The sequence below is a fragment of the Cupressus sempervirens genome, chromosome 2 (assembly GCF_028749045.1).
Source record: "Cupressus sempervirens isolate cs-2001-9-10 chromosome 2, ASM2874904v1, whole genome shotgun sequence".
In the NCBI taxonomy this organism is placed as follows: Eukaryota; Viridiplantae; Streptophyta; class Pinopsida; order Cupressales; family Cupressaceae; genus Cupressus; species Cupressus sempervirens.
Window position 1 is genome coordinate 587,171,120 of NC_143119.1, and position 20,099 is coordinate 587,191,218.

General features: G+C 35.5%; 1 protein-coding gene across 1 annotated transcript in view; it reads left to right on the top strand.

Moving 5' to 3' along the window:
* Positions 1–8,500: 8,500 nt before the first annotated feature.
* The window catches only part of LOC149574776 (histone-lysine N-methyltransferase, H3 lysine-9 specific SUVH5-like), a 46,983-nt gene continuing 35,384 nt past the window's right edge, over positions 8,501–20,099 (top strand). Inside the window, exon 1 of the mRNA XM_089814604.1 lies at positions 8,501–11,145. Coding sequence (XP_089670730.1) covers positions 9,152–11,098 — 1,947 coding nt within the window. The 5' untranslated portion in view covers positions 8,501–9,151 and the 3' untranslated portion in view covers positions 11,099–11,145. The remainder of the gene's footprint in view (positions 11,146–20,099) is intronic.

The window sequence follows — 20,099 nt, forward strand, 5'->3', positions numbered from 1 at the left end:
TGCCTATGGCAAGATGCTACCCCATTCATTGAATGTGATATAGCCAATTAATTCAGCCTAACTCAGCCAATTATAATTGACAAATTCTCAAACATTTAAATTTGACCTAAATCTTATGAATTCATATATTTTAAAAAAATCTTAAAAAGATATTTATCATTCACACTATTGGCCCCAAGAAAATATGGTAAGGAAAAAATTCAATTTTATGAAAAAAATAAGTAAAATTACAATGAGCTTCGAGAAAGCATAGGGACATAACTTACTCAAAAGCTCCCCCTTCTTCAATGTTATTTGGCCTTACGCTTTCTCCCAAAATTTGACAAAAATGGCTCCAAATACTTTCAGATTGTCATTCTCACTCTCATCTAAAAGTTTTTTTTTTGTGACAAAAGTCCATTTCATTAATAATCTAGTGGAAATACTTCATTGTCATATCCTCCTTTAGGTTTCCTTTAACAAATTCATTGAAGAGCTCTCCTCCTATAACAAATTCTATAATAAAATAGAATTTGGTTTGCTTGCCATGACTTCAAATAGTTGTACAATATTGGGATGCCTGCCAGTCTCATCACTCTTATGATTTATTCTATCAGACCCACTCTAAGAACCTTCTATTTGTCAATAGATTTGATTGCCAAAGCTTGATTGATCTTTGTATATTTTGCATAATAGACCTCCCTAGATATGCTTTGTCCCAAAAGTTTTCCTAATTCAAAGTTTCTCATCAACATGGGAGTTGAGTTCAGCTACATTTTTGCCATGACCATAATTTTTCATGATTCCAAAATGATCTAATGGATTATATCCACTTCTATAGAAAATACAGTTTACTACTACAAATGATTGAAGCCCAATTGTGTCACCTCTACCCAAAAATGTTTACTACATACTACCCAATTAGATGTTGGTTCAATAAATTAGGTATAAAACCCTAATCAAAGTAATATACCAATCCAAATATCTCAACTATCTATAATTATGGCTCCATTCAAAGATCCTTTTTTCCATAATAATTCATGCTAAGCCAACATTGGTGTCTAGCATAATCGTGCACCAGAATCAATTCTTCCATAGTAGCCAATATTTGCAACATGAATTAATTTTAGAAAGCTATATCTATCACTTAAACTAAGTTATTCCAAATATTGATATAAAAATAAAAATATACATAGTTGATTTCACAACCAATCTTTAATAAATACTACATGAATTGAGCTAGTATCAAGTAACAATAAAAATAAAATCATATGGGTGTGCTGATACAAAACCATAAGGATGATAAATCACCACCTAAAGATGGTTGTATCTTGCCATAGAAGCCTATTGAAGAAACTCATGTAAGGGTCAATGTTTGATCTCTTGTTCTAATATCTATTTCACTGTACCTAAAATAATTTTGACTATATTAGTTTAATAATTGTTTATTTTGTGTGAATAGATTGAATCTCTACATGCAATAGTCTATCATATAAAAGAGTAAAACAAGATGTTGAAACTAGCTTTATTTGAGATAATGGATAATTATCAAAATCTTCAGAGACATCTAGTAAAAGTAACACAAAAAGCACATCAACATAATTATAATCCACAACCAGAAGGGACTCCAAAGGGGAGCATTGATAGAGTACAACAATAACCATTAATGTTCAAATCAATTGTAAAAATTAGCTTTAACTCAAACTTACTGAAATCTATTTAAGGAATTGCATATAATGATGACATGATTACTTTCTACATTGAATTGTAGTTAAATATATATTACTACAATTAAATATCATTTGAATTGAACTATTATGTTCTCTATTATTTCTCCAGTTCCATTGACCAACATTAACCCTCCTAAAATATGGTAAGGAACAAATTCAATTTTGTGAAAAAATTAAGTAAAATTACAATGAGCTTCAAGAAAGCACAAGGACATAAATTTCTCAAAAGCTCTCCCTTCTTCAATGTTATTCAGCCTTATGCTTTCTCCCAAAATTTGACAGAAATGGCTCCAAAGACTTTTAGATTATCATTCTCACTCTCATCTAAATTTTTTTTTTGTGACAAAAGTCCATTTCATTAATAATCTAGTGGAAATACTTCATTGTCACATCCTCCTTTAGGTTTTCTTTAACAACTTCATTGAAGAGCTCTTCTACTATAACAAATTCCATAATAAAATAGAATTTGGTTTGCTTGCAATGACTTCAAATAGTTGTACAATTTTGTGATGCTTGCCAATCTCATCACTCTTCTAATTTATTCTATCAAACCCACTTTAAGAACCTTCTATTTGTCAATAGATTAGATTGCCAAAGCTTGATTGATCTTTGTATATTTTGCATAATAGACCTCCCCAGATATGATTTGTCCCAAAAGTTTTCCTAATTCAAAGTTGCTCATCAACATGGGAGTTTCGTTCATCTACATTTTTTCCATGACCATAATTTTGCATGATTCCAAAATGATCTAATGGATTATATTCACTTTTATAGAAAATATAGTTTACTGCTACAAATGATTAAAGCCTAATTGTCTCACCTCTGCCCAAAAATATTTACTAAATACTACCCAATTGGATGTTGGTTTATAAATTAGGTAGAAAACCCTAATCAAAGTATTATACCAATCCAAATATCTCAACTATCTATAATTATGGCTCCATTCAAAGATCCTTTTTCCATAATAATGCATGTTAAGCCAACATTGGTGTTTAGCATAATCATGCATCAGAATCAATTCTTCCACAGTAGCCAATACTTGCAACATGAATTAATTTTAGAAATTAAACCAGGTTATTCCAAATATTGATATAAAAATAAAAATATACACAGTTGATTTCATAACCAATCTTTTATAAATACTACATGAATTGAGCTGGTATCAAGTAACAATAAAAATAAAATCATATGGGTGAGCTGATACAAAACCATAAGGATGATAAATCACCACCTAAAGATGGTTGTATCTTGCCATAGAAGCCTATTGAAGAAACTCATGTAAGGGTCGATGTTTGATCTCTTGTTCTAATATCTATTTCACTGTACCTAAAATAATTTTGATTGTATTAGTTTAATAATTTTTATTTTTTTTTGTGAATAGATTAAATCTCTACATGCAATAGTATATCAGATAAAAGAGTAAAACAAGATGTTGAAACTACCTTTATTTGAGATAATGGATAATTATCAAAATCTTCAGAGACAGCTAGTAAAAATAATGCAAAAAGCACATCAACATAATAACAATCGACAACCATAAGGGACTCCAAAGGGGAACATCGATAGAGTGCAACAATAACCATTAATGTTCAAATCTATTGTAAAAAATAGCTTTAACTTAGACTTCCTGAAATCTATTTAAGGAATTGCATATAATGATGACATGATTACTTTCTAAATTGAATTGCAGTTAAATATATTTTACTGCAAGTAAATATCATTTGAATTGAACTATTATGTTCTCTAGTTCCATTGACCAACATTAACCCTCTTAAAACCTAAATATCATTATATTTATCCTTCACTAGTAAAACACTTTTCACTGGCATTGGTTTTTTAGATGCAAGATGGTTGCCAACGGAGAAAGTATGCATAAAAAGAAGGCAAGGAAAATCCATGTCCCTAAGCTTACTATTGTTGTAGTTTGATTTGTGGATGTCCAATTACAAAGAAGGTAGTCATTTAAAAATAATAATTCACACATTAGTTCCATTCAAACTTGAGGGCTGATATGGTTAGCAATACCTAGGAAATTGAACCACAACCAATAGAAGGTGTATGTGCATGAAGTAGACATATACACAAAGCTTGTGTTGATATACAACCATCTGGTCACTATTACATTCAATGTGGCTCACACACCTAAACTCTGGAGTACTCCTAGTAAACATGGCATATGTTAGGTGATGAAACATGGCATACATCTAATTGAAAATCAATCTTCTTGATGTATGTAGAACCTACATCTTGATGTGATAGGACAAACAATTTTGAATTTATACAAAAGAGTAAAGGAATTATGCTACTTATAGGTTTATGAGGTGTCTAGAAGGCCTACTAGTCTATACCCCTACTTGTAGGTGTTATGGGTATTCCATGACTAGTTCATGCACGTAATTCAAAATTTGAATGCATCAACTTTTAGTAGGATATTTTTTTTAGGGTTTTGGCACCTAGAGCTTGGAAATTGCATATATTGTGTAGACTTCATTTTTGGAAGTTGTTGTTCAAGATTAGAGTGGAAGAGAGTGAAGAAGAACATAGTTGTAAAGTAGAGCAGAGCAGAGAGTCAAGGTGCAGTAGTCTAATAACTAGAGACCGAGTTGCAGGGAAGAGAAAAAGGTGATACAACAAAAATCGCTAGGCAAGCCAAGACAGCGAGGGAAGATCAAGACATCTTCAAGGTATATTTAAGAGATCTACAAGAAAAGGTGTGCCTCTTATGTAGATCAACCATTTTGATTTCTTTCCTACCATTGCAACCATCTTGCAAGCTCTTGACAAGCATGCTTCGTTAGCAAGAATATTATAGATCCTCAAACCAAGTAACTCCTAGAAGGAGTGTTGTAAATCTTTTAACAATGCACCTTTAAAAATATTTTGTAATCCTTACAGGTTACCACCATTCATAATTGGATGTGTTCTTAGAAAGAACAGTTATAGCCTTTAAAATGACACCCTTTTATCTGTAGTAAAAGCTAAGTGGGTATATTACTCCCACCATGGTTTTCATCCTCTCATTGAGGGTTTCCATGTACAAAGATTTACATGTCATTGATGCATGTATTTTTGTGTGAGATTATATGCCTTTATCTTACTGCTTTTATCTTTGTACTATTGGTAAAATAACTGGTATTTAGAATATCTGGTGTGATAGCTCAACAAACTTGTTAGAAAGTTTGTTATGATTCACCCCCCTCTCACTACCGATTTGGGACAACATACTAAATATGATACTTCTAGAAGATGTTCTATTGAACATTAAAAGAATTGTTAATATATGAAAACTACCTTATAGCTCTCTATCCATTACATGCAATAATTTATGTTAACAATAGTGCTCTCAAATTGGGTAATGAGATCGTGCAAGGTGCAATATGGAATAAGAGATTCAAAGAGGGACAATGCAATAGATTTGCAAGATCATCAAGAACTCTATCAATGCACGTATACAAGATGATTAAAATTAAACTAAGAATGTAAGATTTAAACTAGAATGTGAGAGGATGATTACAAACTTTGTAATCAAGCTATATGAGTTAGGCTAAAATGTATGAGAAAGATAATCGAAATTAACTGAATGTAAGAAAAATGCCTATAATCATGATATGAAAACAATGGAAGAAATATGCCTATAGTATAATACAACAACCATCGATGTTCTTTTCTCTTAGAAGGCCTTGTATTTATAGATCTCTTCCAAGGGATAGGGATCAATTTCAATCTTACCATGGTTATATGAGGGTAAGGTTAAGGATTATTAAATCCAAAGTGTAAGAGGCACTATGACACATTGGATTATTAAATCCAAGGTGTAAGTGTATAACAAAAATAGGGTGCACTTCTATAAATTATTAGAGTTGAGAGAACCCATGGAAGAGGGAGTCTCAAGAAGCGACTTCTAGCTTCCTATCAATGATGTGTAAAAGCTATGAGATAGTGGCTCTCAAATGAACTTAGGTAAAAAAAACCCTTGCAAGATGCACCATAGAATGGAATATTCAAAGAGTAGAGGCAAGAATGTCAATATCTAAGAATCAATGAAGTGCAATGCACATACAAGCTACTCTAAATGAAATGCAAAAGTAATCTAACAAATATAAAAAGTTACAATACCACCAAGTTAAGCTACCCAATCTAAACTAAAGCATAAAGGAAATCTAAGCTAATGCAAGTATGAGAATGAAGATGCAAGATAAGTGCAAAGTGAGTGCTCCAAAAACTATAAGAAAGCCTACGACATAATGTTAACATAAACTAGCATAAATGAGAGAGTGAGGAGAGAGCCTCCTTTTTAAAGAGAAATGAATGATATAGATTAAGAGGCAAAATCAAGGGTGGAGAATGAGCCTTGAGTGATCCATGTGCACAAGAATGTCACCTAAGCAAGATCAATGTATATGTTTAAGATGTAAAAGATGTGTGGGGGAGAATAAAGATTCCACTCACCTTGAAAAGTGTGCACCTCATGTGAGACAAAAATATAATTTTCTTTTTATTTAAAATAGGAATAATGCTATTTCATGTGCACACATAGGATAAGTGAGACTTGGGGATTTTATTTAATTAAAAGAGAGCAAGTTCTTTTAATTAAATAAAAGACTTAGGATAAGGTGGTCAAACCATATGTTATAATCGAATAAATAGAAAAGTGATGATTTGATTAATAATAAGCAACAAATAAATCGAGCAAAAATGCTAGAAAGGGGGCTCATAGTTTAGATGACCATTTTTGGGTGATTACAGTAAGAGTCACCATGACACATTGGATTTAATAATCCAAGGTGTAAGTGCCACTATAACACTCTAGATTATTAAATCCAAAATGTAAGGGCCACTATGACATATTGAATTATTAAATCCAAGGTTAAAGTGCCACTGTGACACTTTGGACTATTAAATTAAAGGTGTAAGTGCCACTATGACATATTGGATTATCAAATCCAAGGTGTAGTGCCACTATGACACTTTGGATTATCAAATCCAAGGTGTAAGAAGCACTATGACACCTAGATTAATTAATCAGACCCCTTTGATTTATTAATGATTTATGAATCCTCTTGACATTAAAAAATGATTAAAATGATCTACTTGGCATTAAAAAAGTTTTGAAAATCATTTTAATTTTTGAAAATGATTATTCATGTCTAATAAATGAATAGGCTCAAATATTTAGACATTAGGTTATGTTTAGGAATTAAATTGACTTGACGAATTATCATATTAACATGAACAAATTTCCACAATTAGTCATAATAAAGAGATGCATATTTTGGATTCAATTGTGTGCCATACTTTTGCATCGACGTTTTAGATCACTCTGTGATCCATCATCAGGATGTTCTTCGCATCCTGATGATGGATCACAGAGTGATCCGAAACGTTGATGCAAAAGTATTGCACACAATCGAATCCAAAATATGCATCTCTCTAACAATCAATAATCATGATTAAGGGTTCATAGTTTAGATGACCAAATTTGGGTGATTACACTTTCAAGAGTTATCAATCCAATCAAACATTTTTTTCCTTTAGTGCCAACAAGTATGCAAATTAAACCTAGTTTTGCAATGACTTCCAAAAACTCATCGATCCCCTTAGTAACATTTATAACAATAGATTCTTCATATGCATGCCCCAAATTGTGCTACATATTAATTTCTTCATACATAGGATAAATGCCATTATATTATTGTACTTTTTTAAAATCATATTATATAAATTATATATTACTTAACTCCTTGACACCATATATTAAATCCATCTAACAATATTTAAATACAAGATACATATTAAATACTTTCCAACAATATAACCTTGATTTAATAACAAATTAGATCCAACCCTCTTTAGAATCTTTCAAAAACACCTCAAATTTATTGATGTATACACCCAGCCCCAACTCACAATATCTATTTTTTATTATAAGACAAGATAATAAGACTTAAATTCATATAATCCCATACTTAAACATTAATTAAGTGTAATTTACTTATGCCCCCTATACCATGTAATCGTAAAAGAACATTCCCCTCTGAAATTTCAGAGAGAATTATGGATTTTCCTGGACGGCCATGCACGGCTCAATTACCCATATTAAGCGACAGATATTTATGAGGGTTGATTGATATGATATGATATGATAGATTTTAATGACGTTCACGAGACTAATATGGGACCCATGCAATCACCCTCCCGAGTCAGGAGCCAAACTAGTCAGTTGCAAAGTTTTGGTTAACTTGTCTCTTTTTCTCTGATTTTTGATAATCAAATCCACTATTCTCTTCACTTGATCTTCCTCGAATAAATAGTTGAAGTCCTTGTTCTGCAGAATTTTTGTATAATCAGATCTGATGTCGTTGTAAGCAAGGTATTCCAAGACGTAAGAAGAAGATAGAAAGATTTGAGATTCAATGCAAAACGCATGGCATAAAGCAATTGAAACCTTTGGGCGGGATTTACGAGTGGGGGCCATAAATACGAATTGGTAACCGTTCCCTACACTGAAATGGCTGACAAGACAAATTGTACAGCAACTGAGACTCGAAAAAAAGAAACCATATCGAGTGTTCTTCTGTGTTCAGCCCGTACCCAAACATACAGAAAGCATCCTATCCCTTGAGTTTCACTCAATTTCTGTTTTGGGGTTGATTACCCAGTCTCTCAAAGAGCCAGGTGGCATTTGTTCCAACCGAGTGGTCTATTCCCAATCCATTTCCAGAGGAGAAACCTCCGTTAATTCTTCGGCTTTTGCAACTTCTTTTACCCATTCAGTTATGTACCATTTTCTTACCCACCGACTCTTCACACACTTTCTCATTTCCCAGAGGCCGTCTCCATGAAAGGTGAAAGGACGGAAACATGAAATAAGTATGGTTCCAGTCAAATTCTGTTTTGCTGTTTCCAGTCTTTACCCGCACCCATTGCAAAATTGCCAAGTGGCGCTTGCATTAATGGCCTATCTTCTTGATGACTCCCGGTATGGCATAGAATGCAGGGGATCTTTGAATCTTGACGGTTTTCCGATGGTGTTTTAAAAGAATTTGCGACTTAACAAGTCATAGTTTGCTTAAGCAGTAGCCTGGACCAATCTTCTTTCGGTGCCCAGAATTCCCGTGAGGCTTTTCCGATGTTTTTTTAAAGAAATTACGACTTCAGAGGTCATGATTTCTTTGAACAGTAAGCTGTACCAATCTTCTTTCACTGCCCAAAATCCTTTTCGAGGTCCGAGGAATTGTGGTTTAATTGCGTAGTACAATCTTCAAGCCTATAGTTCGCACTGCCAGGAGAATTGGACGGAGACGGCCGCCAAAGACTAAAAATGTGGAGCCCATTGAGCTTTTTCTGTAAGGAAGTGGCGTGTAATTGAGCTTTTTCTGTAAGGAAGTGACTGAAGTGTGCAGTGCAGCTTCTCTGTCCGACAGTTCTTCCCAAATGCTTGCATGCACGGCAGGGCAGGGAGTAGTTTGATGGCTGAAGGTAGCGAACCCTCTGAAGGTGCTGAAGGCTCTTCTGATATGTTGATCGATTTAGCTCCGCTTTCTTATGAATTGCCTTTGGACCAAGCTGCTGCAAGAGAGAAAAAACTTTTAGACCACGCTGCTGCAAGAGTGAAAAAACGTGAATATATAAAACATATGAAGGAGCAGTGTTCTCAGATAAGTGGAGGCCGGGTGAAAAGCAATGCTAAGACAAGGAGAGAAGATGAAGAACGGCCGGTAACTGAGATTACCAATCATGAAGTCTCGAGATACAGAAGCCCAGAACATCCAGAGAGAAGACAAGAAAATGAGGCAGAGATGGAGCAGAGAGATTTGATTTTGTCGAGTGAAGGGCGAAAAATTGCAGAGAGAGTCAAGTATTTATTGTCAACATATCCTGCGCTACTAATACGGCTGGAACAAGAGGAGGAGGCAAAGGGTCCGGTTCATTCTGCACAGAGCAAGCTCACTCTGCATCAGAAGGCAGTGGATAAGCTAAGACCATGTTGGAAAAGTCTTCCAAATAAATATTTAGGGTGTATCCCGGGAATTGATGTTGGATACGTATTCCAATCGCGATTAATGCTGAATATGGTGGGTATGCACAGGCCTCTTCAGGCTGGGATTGACTACATTGGAGCAGAAGAAACAAGGCAAGGGGTTCCGCTGGTCACCAGCATTCTGTTAGCTGGCGGTTATGAAGACAATATTGATAATGGAGATGTGATTATATACAGCGGGCATGGTGGAAATGATTATGAGAGTAGCAAGAAACAAATTAAGGATCAAGAGCTCACTAAGGGGAACAAGGCCCTGATGGATAACAGCCGGTATAAGCAACCTGTGAGGGTTATCAGAAAATGCAAGTCCAATGACAGGGAATGCCAGAGCTTTAGCTACGATGGACTGTACATGGTCGAGAGGTGGTGGAAGGATACGGGACGCTCGGGGTTTTTGGTCTTCAAGTTCAAGCTCAAGAGAAAAGCAGGTCAGCCTCCTTTACGTTCTAATATCGTCCAATTTATCCGCAATTCACAGAGCAGAAATAATTCATTAATACCTATAATTAAAGAAGACATTGCAGAAGGGCAAGATAAGTTCCCCATCACTGTTGTAAATTCTGTGGATAATGTACATACCATAGGCGAGTTCAAGTATGCCCTTTCTGTAAAATATCCTGACTGGTTGAACGAGCTTGCTCCTCTAGAAGGATGCCGCTGTTTAGATGGATGCACAGATGATAAGGAGTGTCTTTGTGCAAGAAGGAATGGAGGAAAATTCCCTTATACACAGAACGGGAAACTTGTTAAAAGCCAGCCAGTGATATATGAATGTGGTCCTTCTTGCCAGTGTCCACCAAGCTGCCGGAATAGGGTTTCTCAACATGGACTGAAACATAAGCTTGAAGTCTTTAGAACACGAAAAAATGGCTGGGGCGTGCGATCAGAAGACTTTATAGAGGCAGGGGAATTTATCACAGAGTACACAGGCAATCTCATTGCAGATCCCACTTCGTATGCCTCCCCAAGCGAAATGATGTTTCCAATTAGAGCCATATCAATGGAAGCAAATTGGGGTGACCTTTATGGTGTAGTTAAGGATGAGGATGGCACGGTCTTACCTTCACAGACTGTTGAGAATGTGGGTTTCTGTGTGGATGCATCTACTTGTGGGAACGCAAGCAGGTTTATAAGCAGAAATTCTCGGCCAAACCTTTGTGCCCAATATGTTGTGTATGATCATCACGACATTAGAATCCCCCATGTGATGTTTTTTGCTACAGAAAACATACCACCTGCGCTTGAGTTATCGATCAATGCATATCTACGACAGAATAAACAGTTTTGTTCCAATGCAAGATACACTGGTAAAGCAAGTTTACTCGGTCGACGGAGCAAGTTTTGTTGATGGCTTAAATGATCTTGAAGCGAGAAGCACATGACATATACAAATAGGTATTTTCTTTTTCCGAAGGTGCTGCCTGTGTCTTCTCATTTTTCATGCATATACACAATTTTCTTCTGACTAATATGAGATCCTTATATTAAACAACTATTTTATAGATTTTTAATGTATTTTTGAGAATCTATTTGTGGAGCGAACTACAATTAGTCATATAATATATCAGGTAGAAAGTTAGAACTAGTGTTTTTGTTAGTAAACAATTTTCTCGACATAGAGTTTATGAGTATATTTGATATTTGGCTATAGGTTTTTCAATATATGAATTTAACTTCTAATTTCTTTTATCCTTTCTCTATGGAAGCTTTAATTTGTACGAGATGTTGTGCAAACCTAACAAATTTCATATTATATTCCTATAATCAAATATTGTTGATGAGATTGCTATGGTTGGCTGTTTCTTTCTTGTCCAAGAATGCACTTCCACAATTGCACAGTCTAATATGCAAAAGGCTTTCCAGAATTTGTCTATCCTTAATGTGCAACTGTTCATTGCAATGCCCCTGTATTGGCCATAGGTGGGTTTCATATTTGAGTGATGTCAATTGGTGCATACTTGCTTTATAAGTACTTTTCCATTCAAATACTAACTTGCCTTTCTATAGTCTCCGCTAGCTTGCCTTGTTTTAACAAGCATTTCTACGGTCTCTTCTAGTTTACCTTGTTGCAACTTGGTTGTACAATATATTTGACTGTAATATGTTTCTGGATTCAATTGTGTTAAGATTGATGTTAAAAATCTTAACACAATTGAATCCAGAAACATATTACAATATAATGGATTGTGGAAATTTGTTCTCTTTAATATATTTGACTGAAAAATTAAACTCATTTTCAGCTTTGTAATCATTTATAGAGTTATTGGTCTTGATATTGGTTTGGGTTTGGGTTTGGATTTGAGGAGTTGGTTTGCAGCTTAGGTCAAAATGTTTTTAGGGATGTATTTATTTTTAGTTTGACCATACAAGTAAGCATCATGCAATGTTAGGGAAGACTGTCCAATTTGACGTTGAAGACTTGTATGCAAATTTGCAAGCATAGTTTGCAAACATTATAACTGGAGAGCACTTGGCAAATGAAATGAGTTCAGTTGGAGTCAAGTGGCAACGCCTCTTGTGGGGGGCTTGCAACAATGCCCCTTGTGGGGGGAAATGCTCTTGATGCATTCCTTGTTGCAATATACGATGGTGTCTAGGAGAGAATCCTTTGCTGTCGCCTAAATGAATACCTTCTAAACCACAAAGACCTTTATGATGCACATCATTTTGCATTCATGACAAGAGATTTTTGTTTTGCATTTAGAATAAGCGAGATGGCTTTGTTTTTCTCCTCTTAGTTTGAAAATTGAGTCATGTTTGATTATAGTGCACTTTTTGTTTTTACTTTTGAACCAGAAATATAAGATTACAAGAAATGAAATACAAAAATTCAGAAACAAATAGCACTAAGGATTAAATTCTGGAAAAAGCCTTCCTCATTGAGGGCAACAACCCAGCCCATAAAAAGATAGATCGTTTATTTAGAATCTCAGAAACAATAACAAAATAGGTGCTTGTGATTGAATCCTTCACACCTGATCAACAGATAAGCCTGAAAAATACTGATGTCTTTCACAAAATGCTAGATGATCAAGAACTAGATAGCTAGTATTACATACAGATCAGGAAACAATATCACTGCAATAAAATTTCTCCCCCACAATAATCTGAAATAAGCAGCACACAATACAATATTGTAAATACAAGAAGATGAGTAGGTGTTGATACTTCATATAGGCAATACATGAAAATACGGTAACATTATCAAATGACATATTTAATAAATGAACTGACACATGTAGGATGGAAGACAGTGATATATGAATTGATGCATATGAGAAGAAACCATTACTTCATAAATCATACAAATGATACCAACATTAATCAAGCATCCACACGATGTCAGGACAATGAACATCTGATGCAAACTGCCAGCAATTACGTGGCACCATGAATGCAAGAATAAGGATGCCATAGAATGAACTTAGCATAAGTAAACATAGGAAGACTACAAAGGAAATGAATTGCTGCAACTTGGCAATAGGAATCACTACAACCTGAGAACAAACGAAGCATAAGAAAGAGGAGCCTCTACTTGAGGAGGATCAACAATAAGCTTAGAATGTCTTTGTGACTCCATAGCAAGACAAAGGACAATAGAATCCACACATACATTTTTGCGAAGCTCGTTCAAGCAAATTCAGTTATAAAGATCTTTCTTGCAACTATAAACTTTAACACTCCCTCTGAGCAAGAGAGAGATCTTCAATATGTTATCAAATGACGAGTACATGTAGCTGCAAACAAGAAGAATGTCAACAAAATCTCATTACAGTTTTTTCTCAATATAAAACTGTTATCTCAGCATAACAATATCCACCATAGCTGCTCCTAGAGGGTGAGTCAGAAACACAAAAAATAAAGTCATGTAGTCATACACATCACTTTCACTATGGCTACTCCGGTAGATCTACCATAGCTACTCCTAGTGGGTGGAGCAAGGGATTTCACCTCAAACTTCTCTCATAGACAAGAACTCGTTAACAAGGGATTACACCTCAAACTTTTCTCATAGAGAAAAACTCATTAACAAGGGATTGCACCCTGAACTTCTCTCATAGAGAAGAACTCATTAATAAGGGATTGCACCCCGAACTTATCCTTGATAGAGAGAACTTGTTAGCAATAGGCATAGCATTACTGAAGTTGAGCCCATCTCATCAAGAGCATCATTCTCCACAATACCAAGCTTATCTCGAAAGTAGCAAAAAATCATTCTAGAAGTGTACATAGCTCAATTACTTTCCTTTGAACCATATTTTATTTTCACATGTTTGGCTCTATCATGGAAAACTGGATGAATTGAAGCCTCACATAGCTTTGGTTATCGTATAGAATCATTGTACGTTCCAGGGGCCACCCAAATGAACTTGCAAGAAATTTACAAAGCCACACAACTTCTCTTGCAGCCACACAAGCTGTAACATATTCTACTTCATATGTACTCTGAGCAACACAAGATCATTCCGATTGCACCAGGAAATCATGGCTGAACATAGGTTGAAACATCCTAAGTGCTCTTCTTGTCAGTCACACAACTTGCTCAATTTGAATTAAAGAACACCTGCAAGTTCAGCTCTACACACGAAGAATATATTAAACCATATCCAACTGTACCATAAACATATCTCAATATTTGTTTGGCTGCCACAAGGTGAATTTGTCTTGGCTCACACATGAACTGACTTAAGGTGTTAACAACATAACATATGAAAGGCCTTTTGTTAACCAAATACATTAAAGAGCCAATTAACTGCATGTACATAGTAGGATCAATTAAATCTGAAGTGGCTGCAACCTCATGTAAATTTTTCAGATTTGCTTCAATAAGAGTCACCATAGATGTACACTTTAACATACCAAATCACTTCAAAATATCAACAGCATATTTTCTATAGCTCAATTTAATTTCATTTGGTCTTTGCCATACCTCAAGCCCAAGGAAGTAGTGCAATAGACCAAGATCTTCAATTTTAACTTCAGAAGCTAACTTCTTACATTTAGCAATGAGATCATTCTTATCAGTGAGAAACAAATCATCAACATAAAGCACTAGAATCAACACTTTGTGATCACATACCTTGAAATAGAAATTTGGATCAACACCATTCTTTAGTAAGCCCAAGTTCAAAAGATAATAATCAATTCTCTCATACCAAGCACGAGGAGCTTGTTTATACAAAGCCTTTTTTAGCTTGCACACATGTGAGTCTTTATCACGATTCAAAAAACCCTCTTGACTGTTCAATGTATACTTCCCCTTCCATTATGACATTCAAGAATGTCATTTCCACATCCATTTGATGAAATCTCCAACCTTTAAATGTTGCAATAGCTATGATGGTTCTGATGGAAGTGTAACATACTATAGGTGCAATAGTCTCTTCATAGTCTATGCCTTCCTTTTACGAATGTCATGTAAAAATGAGGGACATAATGCTGTTACCAATATGTATGGATAGGTAAAGATTGAAATGTATATTGACTACCCCTAATTTTAAGGGTCACATCAAGGAAAGTGAAAGGTCCAAGAAGCATATTTCAAAGTGGCCCAAACTACATAGGCACAACCCTAGGAGCATGCAAGGGGTGTCAATTTCAAATCTAAGTCCCTTATCAAGATCTATACTCCAAGGACAACTATCTATCAATGTTCCTTCCGTTGATTATTATATTATGGATTGATTTTGATTAAGTGATTACCATATGCAAGTAAATTGACCAAATGAAATGTAAACGATGAATAAACTTGTAAAATAGCTAGAAACACGCAATAATCAGATCTAAAACTAAATGATAGATGGCATGAAATGATAGAATGAAGTACAAAACTCACCTTACAAGCCTTTGAAGAGCAAAAAATCAGATTTGTAAAGCTGTTCTAAAATACTATCAAATTTCGAAAATGTTTTGGAGTTGAGACTTGGGAATTGATATTTTCAGATTTTGTGAATCCAGGGGTCTTTAGACAGGGACAAGATCGTTCCTTACTTGCTCTGCACATATTTCTCAGATCCGAAGCTAAGTCTACAACCTGAAACCCTAGAGTTGAATTATGAGTTCTCTGCTTCAGAAATCTGTAGATTTGCTCTTGCAAGTAAGAAAAGGGATTTTGTTGGTGGGGAATTGAGGAATCAACCTTAAAATGATAAAGCATAAATAAGCAAGACAAATGCAAATATTCACCTTGCTTGTCAAACCTCCATGGAAGGATTCAAGCCCGTTCTCCACAAAGATGCATAAATATTGGTATGTAGATGATGATGTAGGATGTTTGCACCAAAGCAAATAATCCACTAATACCAAATCATAGATAATGAATGAAGATTAGCTCTTGAATGCTTGGATATTGCTTGCTTGAATGGATGATGCCTTGGATGAATCTTGCTTCAATGGACAACAATGGATGCGAAGATGAATGTTTGCACACATGAAGATACTTGTGGATTGTAATAGATTGGCAAATGAGAGAAGACCTTCTTTTATAGTGATTTCGAAACAAAAAGCGAGAAGGGTTGACTCAAGAAGACGTGAAACAAATAAAAAATCCAAAATTAAACTTGTGATCCGAGGCGTAATGCCTTGGGTAAGGGACAACCTTGTCCCCTACCAGGGGTTAGAAACGAGATCTTCTCTTACCTAGGAGTAAGGGATAAGGGATGACATCGTCTCTTACCCAAGGGAATTTCAGCCCTAGGATCTCGAGGATGGAAAGATAATTGCTAGAAACAAAGCAGAAACTCGAGAACATGAGTGATAAAAGCATAAGTGCATTCATGGGCCTAGGAGATCACAAGGGGGAGGGTTAAAAGGTCTTACAAAGGAAGTGCTTCCATTTTCAAAGAGTATAATAGAAATCCTCTAGCTACAAATCTAGCTTTATATTTTTCTACACTCCCATCAGCTACATGTTTAATTTTTGATAGCTACTTAGAAGAAACAATAAATTTACCTTTAGGCCTAGGAACAATGTCCCACACATTATTTTTAATGATGGATTGATACTCCTCCGTCATGGCAGCCTACCACACTCGCTGATTTTGAGCTTCTTCAAAACTAGAAGTCTCAAATGCTATAATGCGAGTCATCAAATCTACATATCTTGCAAACTTATGAGGCCTTTTACTCTCTCAAAAAGTACCACGAGGGGCTACATATTTTTAGCCTCTTCCGTAGATTACTTGGCTCACAATGGTCCTTTCTTATTAGCTGAAATATTACTGTGACCTGTAAAAGTATTTATAGGATCAACAAGATCAATAGGATCAACAAAGTCTTCTAAATCTGTATTCTCTCTTTGAATTTTTGAAGGTAGATCTGAATCTACCATATCTATGTCTTGAGGAGGCTTAAAGTCTTCTTTACTACTTTCCATATTAGTTTCTTTGGATTTTTTGCAAGCAACATCCTTGCTGATTTCAATTTGCTTTTGACCTAGAAGGTAAATTCTGTATGCTTTTGAAGATTCATTGTAACCAATAAATATGCCTTTCTTTCCTAAAGGTTCTAACACAATTCATTTCTCTTTTGGAACATGAATGTAGACAAGACATCAAAAAGTTTGAGATGACTAATATCCGGTTTTATATGTGAAAATGCTTCTTCTAGAGTCCTCATTGTCTAGGATATGATGAGGTCTACAATTTTGAATGTACTCTGCTGTCCTACAAGCCTCTGTCCATATTCTTTTTTGAAGAAATTGATCATGGACCATAGCCTCTGCTGCCTCAACATTTGTCTCGTTCTTTCTTTTAGTGACACTATTTTATGAAATACACAAAGGTTATAAAATATACTAGAAACATATTCTCTCCCATTGTCAAACCTTAGAACCTTAATCTTCTTGTGAGATAAATTTTCAAAAAGAGCTTTACATTCTTTAAATCTGGATAGCACTTCATCAGATTCTTTAGACTTGAGAAAATAAATCTAACACTTATAAGAGAAGTCATCAATGAAGGTAACACAATACCAAAAACTACTACTGGAAGAAACTAACATAGGACCACTATATCTCCTTTTCTTTACTTTCACTACTATGAAAAGTACTTTTAATGTTCTTACCTAGAGCACAACTCTTGCAGACACCTTCATGGTTTTGGTTAAACTTTGGGAGATCAACTACTATCTTCTCCATTGAAGATAAAGTTATGAAATCAAAGCGACCAAATATTTTATGCCATATCTCACTAGAACTTAAAGAATCATGAGCTAATTCTTGAATGGGATGGGCTGAAAGCTTGTAAAGATTGTCATGACGAACGCCAATGTCATGAGATGACTGAATGTTGGTGTTTTTCCATGCAAGAACTTTTCCATCAGCAAAAGCAACATGATAATTCTTGTCTTCTAACACTAAAAAAGAAATCAGATTCCTCTAAATACGAGGAATAAAAATAACATCACTCAAATGAAGAGTAATTATGGTATTCAACTTGAAAGAAGTAGAAGTAGCACCCTTCATAGAATAACATGCATCATCACCTATGATAACTTCGAGATGAATTTGTTTTCCTTCAAAGTTGGAGAGGTGCTCACAATTATCGATAATGTGACGAGAGACTCCACTATCAATCAACCATGTATTACCGTTCTTAGGAACATTGCTAGAAAATGCAGAAATAAATAAGAATCCTTCAGAATTTTCACTTGTCTCTCTTTGAGGAGAGGAGTTCTCAACATTTGTAGTAGTCGCTTAAGGCTTTGATCTTATGGTACAACCTCTAGCAAAATACCTAAGTTTATCACATTTGAAGCACTGAATCCTAGAAAGGTCCTTTCTCCTAGAATTAGGGCTGGCTCAAAATTCTTATCTCTAAATCTTTAGAAGTTACCTTTCTTTCCTTTGCCCATTGTGTAGGATTTGAGCAAATACGCAAATCAAATCCACAAGCCCTCAAATCACTTGCACGTAGAAAACCTGTCACAGAGAAGAAAAAGACAAGAAGAGGCAAGGGTTTGGTTTGAAAATAAGAAAATTGTATTCTCAGATAAAATGTAAATTGCTGTACAAAAATACAATAGGAGAGCCTATTTAAAGGCCTCTAGGAAGCTTCTAGAATGAGCTAAAAAGCGCTAGGAGATAAGTATGACAACTAAGCATACATCCACAAAAGGTGGATTATCCTCCACGTAGATGAGAGGATAAGTATAACAAGGTGGGAACAAACTCCTGTGTTGTCAACAAGTCAATACGCAAAAGTATGCTAACTCCTAGGTGACAACTAATAAATAATGCATTTATCCTAAGTAAACTTAAGTAAAGTGTAAATAATAATAATTTACACTAACACCGCCCCTTAAGTCCAACTTAGGAGAATACACTTAAGCTCACAATAGCTATGATGAAATGCAGAATGGGTCCTAGCTACTAGGCCATGTTAGGTACCCATGTACAAATGCAAAGAAATGCAACCTCTGAAAATGGGGAAAGTGGGAAAACCACATGGGAAAAACCCTCCCCCAAAAAGAGGTAAGTACAAACATGCTGAAAAAAAATGAAGGAAGGAAGAAGGAAGGAAGGCCTCAACAAAACCCCCCAAGGACAACTTCTGTAATCCCAAGCATAGACTGGAAATGGCTCAAGAGACTCTCTCAAAACCATAAGTACAACCCCTCCAAAAACCCCATGAGAAGAGACACGAAAACCCCTCCAAAATGATGGAGCCCTTGTAGAAATGATCGAACTAATGAAACTCCAATGTGGAAGAAACAAAGGCACAAAACAAGGAAACCCCTGAATGAGAGGTGAAACTGGAAGGCCTAACTGATGTTGAAAGGAGAAAACATGAGGATCCTGAACGGGAATCCTCAATGCAAGTGTGCTGACACTGTCATGAAAGAGGAGATGAATGTCCTCTGTCAACAAGTGCACCTGGAGGCTCAATGAATGGAGCTGGAGGTTCAGGTAGAGCTGAAGAAGAGTCTTGCTGAAGAGAAAAGACTTCAACTGGATGTGGTGTGGGAGGCAAAACAATGATCTTAGGAATAATACGAAGGTTCAAGTATCCTGGCTACACTACATGATGTTCTCATGAAAGAGAAGAAGTGTGCTCTAACAATGGAGATGGTGGACCAAAGTGCGAGAAGGTGTAGAGATGGGTGGAAGGATCAACTATCCCTGTAGCAATAAGACCTCATGTTGCACGATCTCGAATGAAGACTGAATTTGCAGTGAACTCAACTATCTTCCTTGATCCACACTGTGTAATCTGAGAAATTAAGAGAAGGTTTGCAGATGGAGATGGAACATACAATACATCATTGAATATACCATCTTGGATTCGAACTAAACCTTTCCCGTAGACTGGCAGGGCAGTGTTATTCCCCACGAGAATATGAGGAATGGG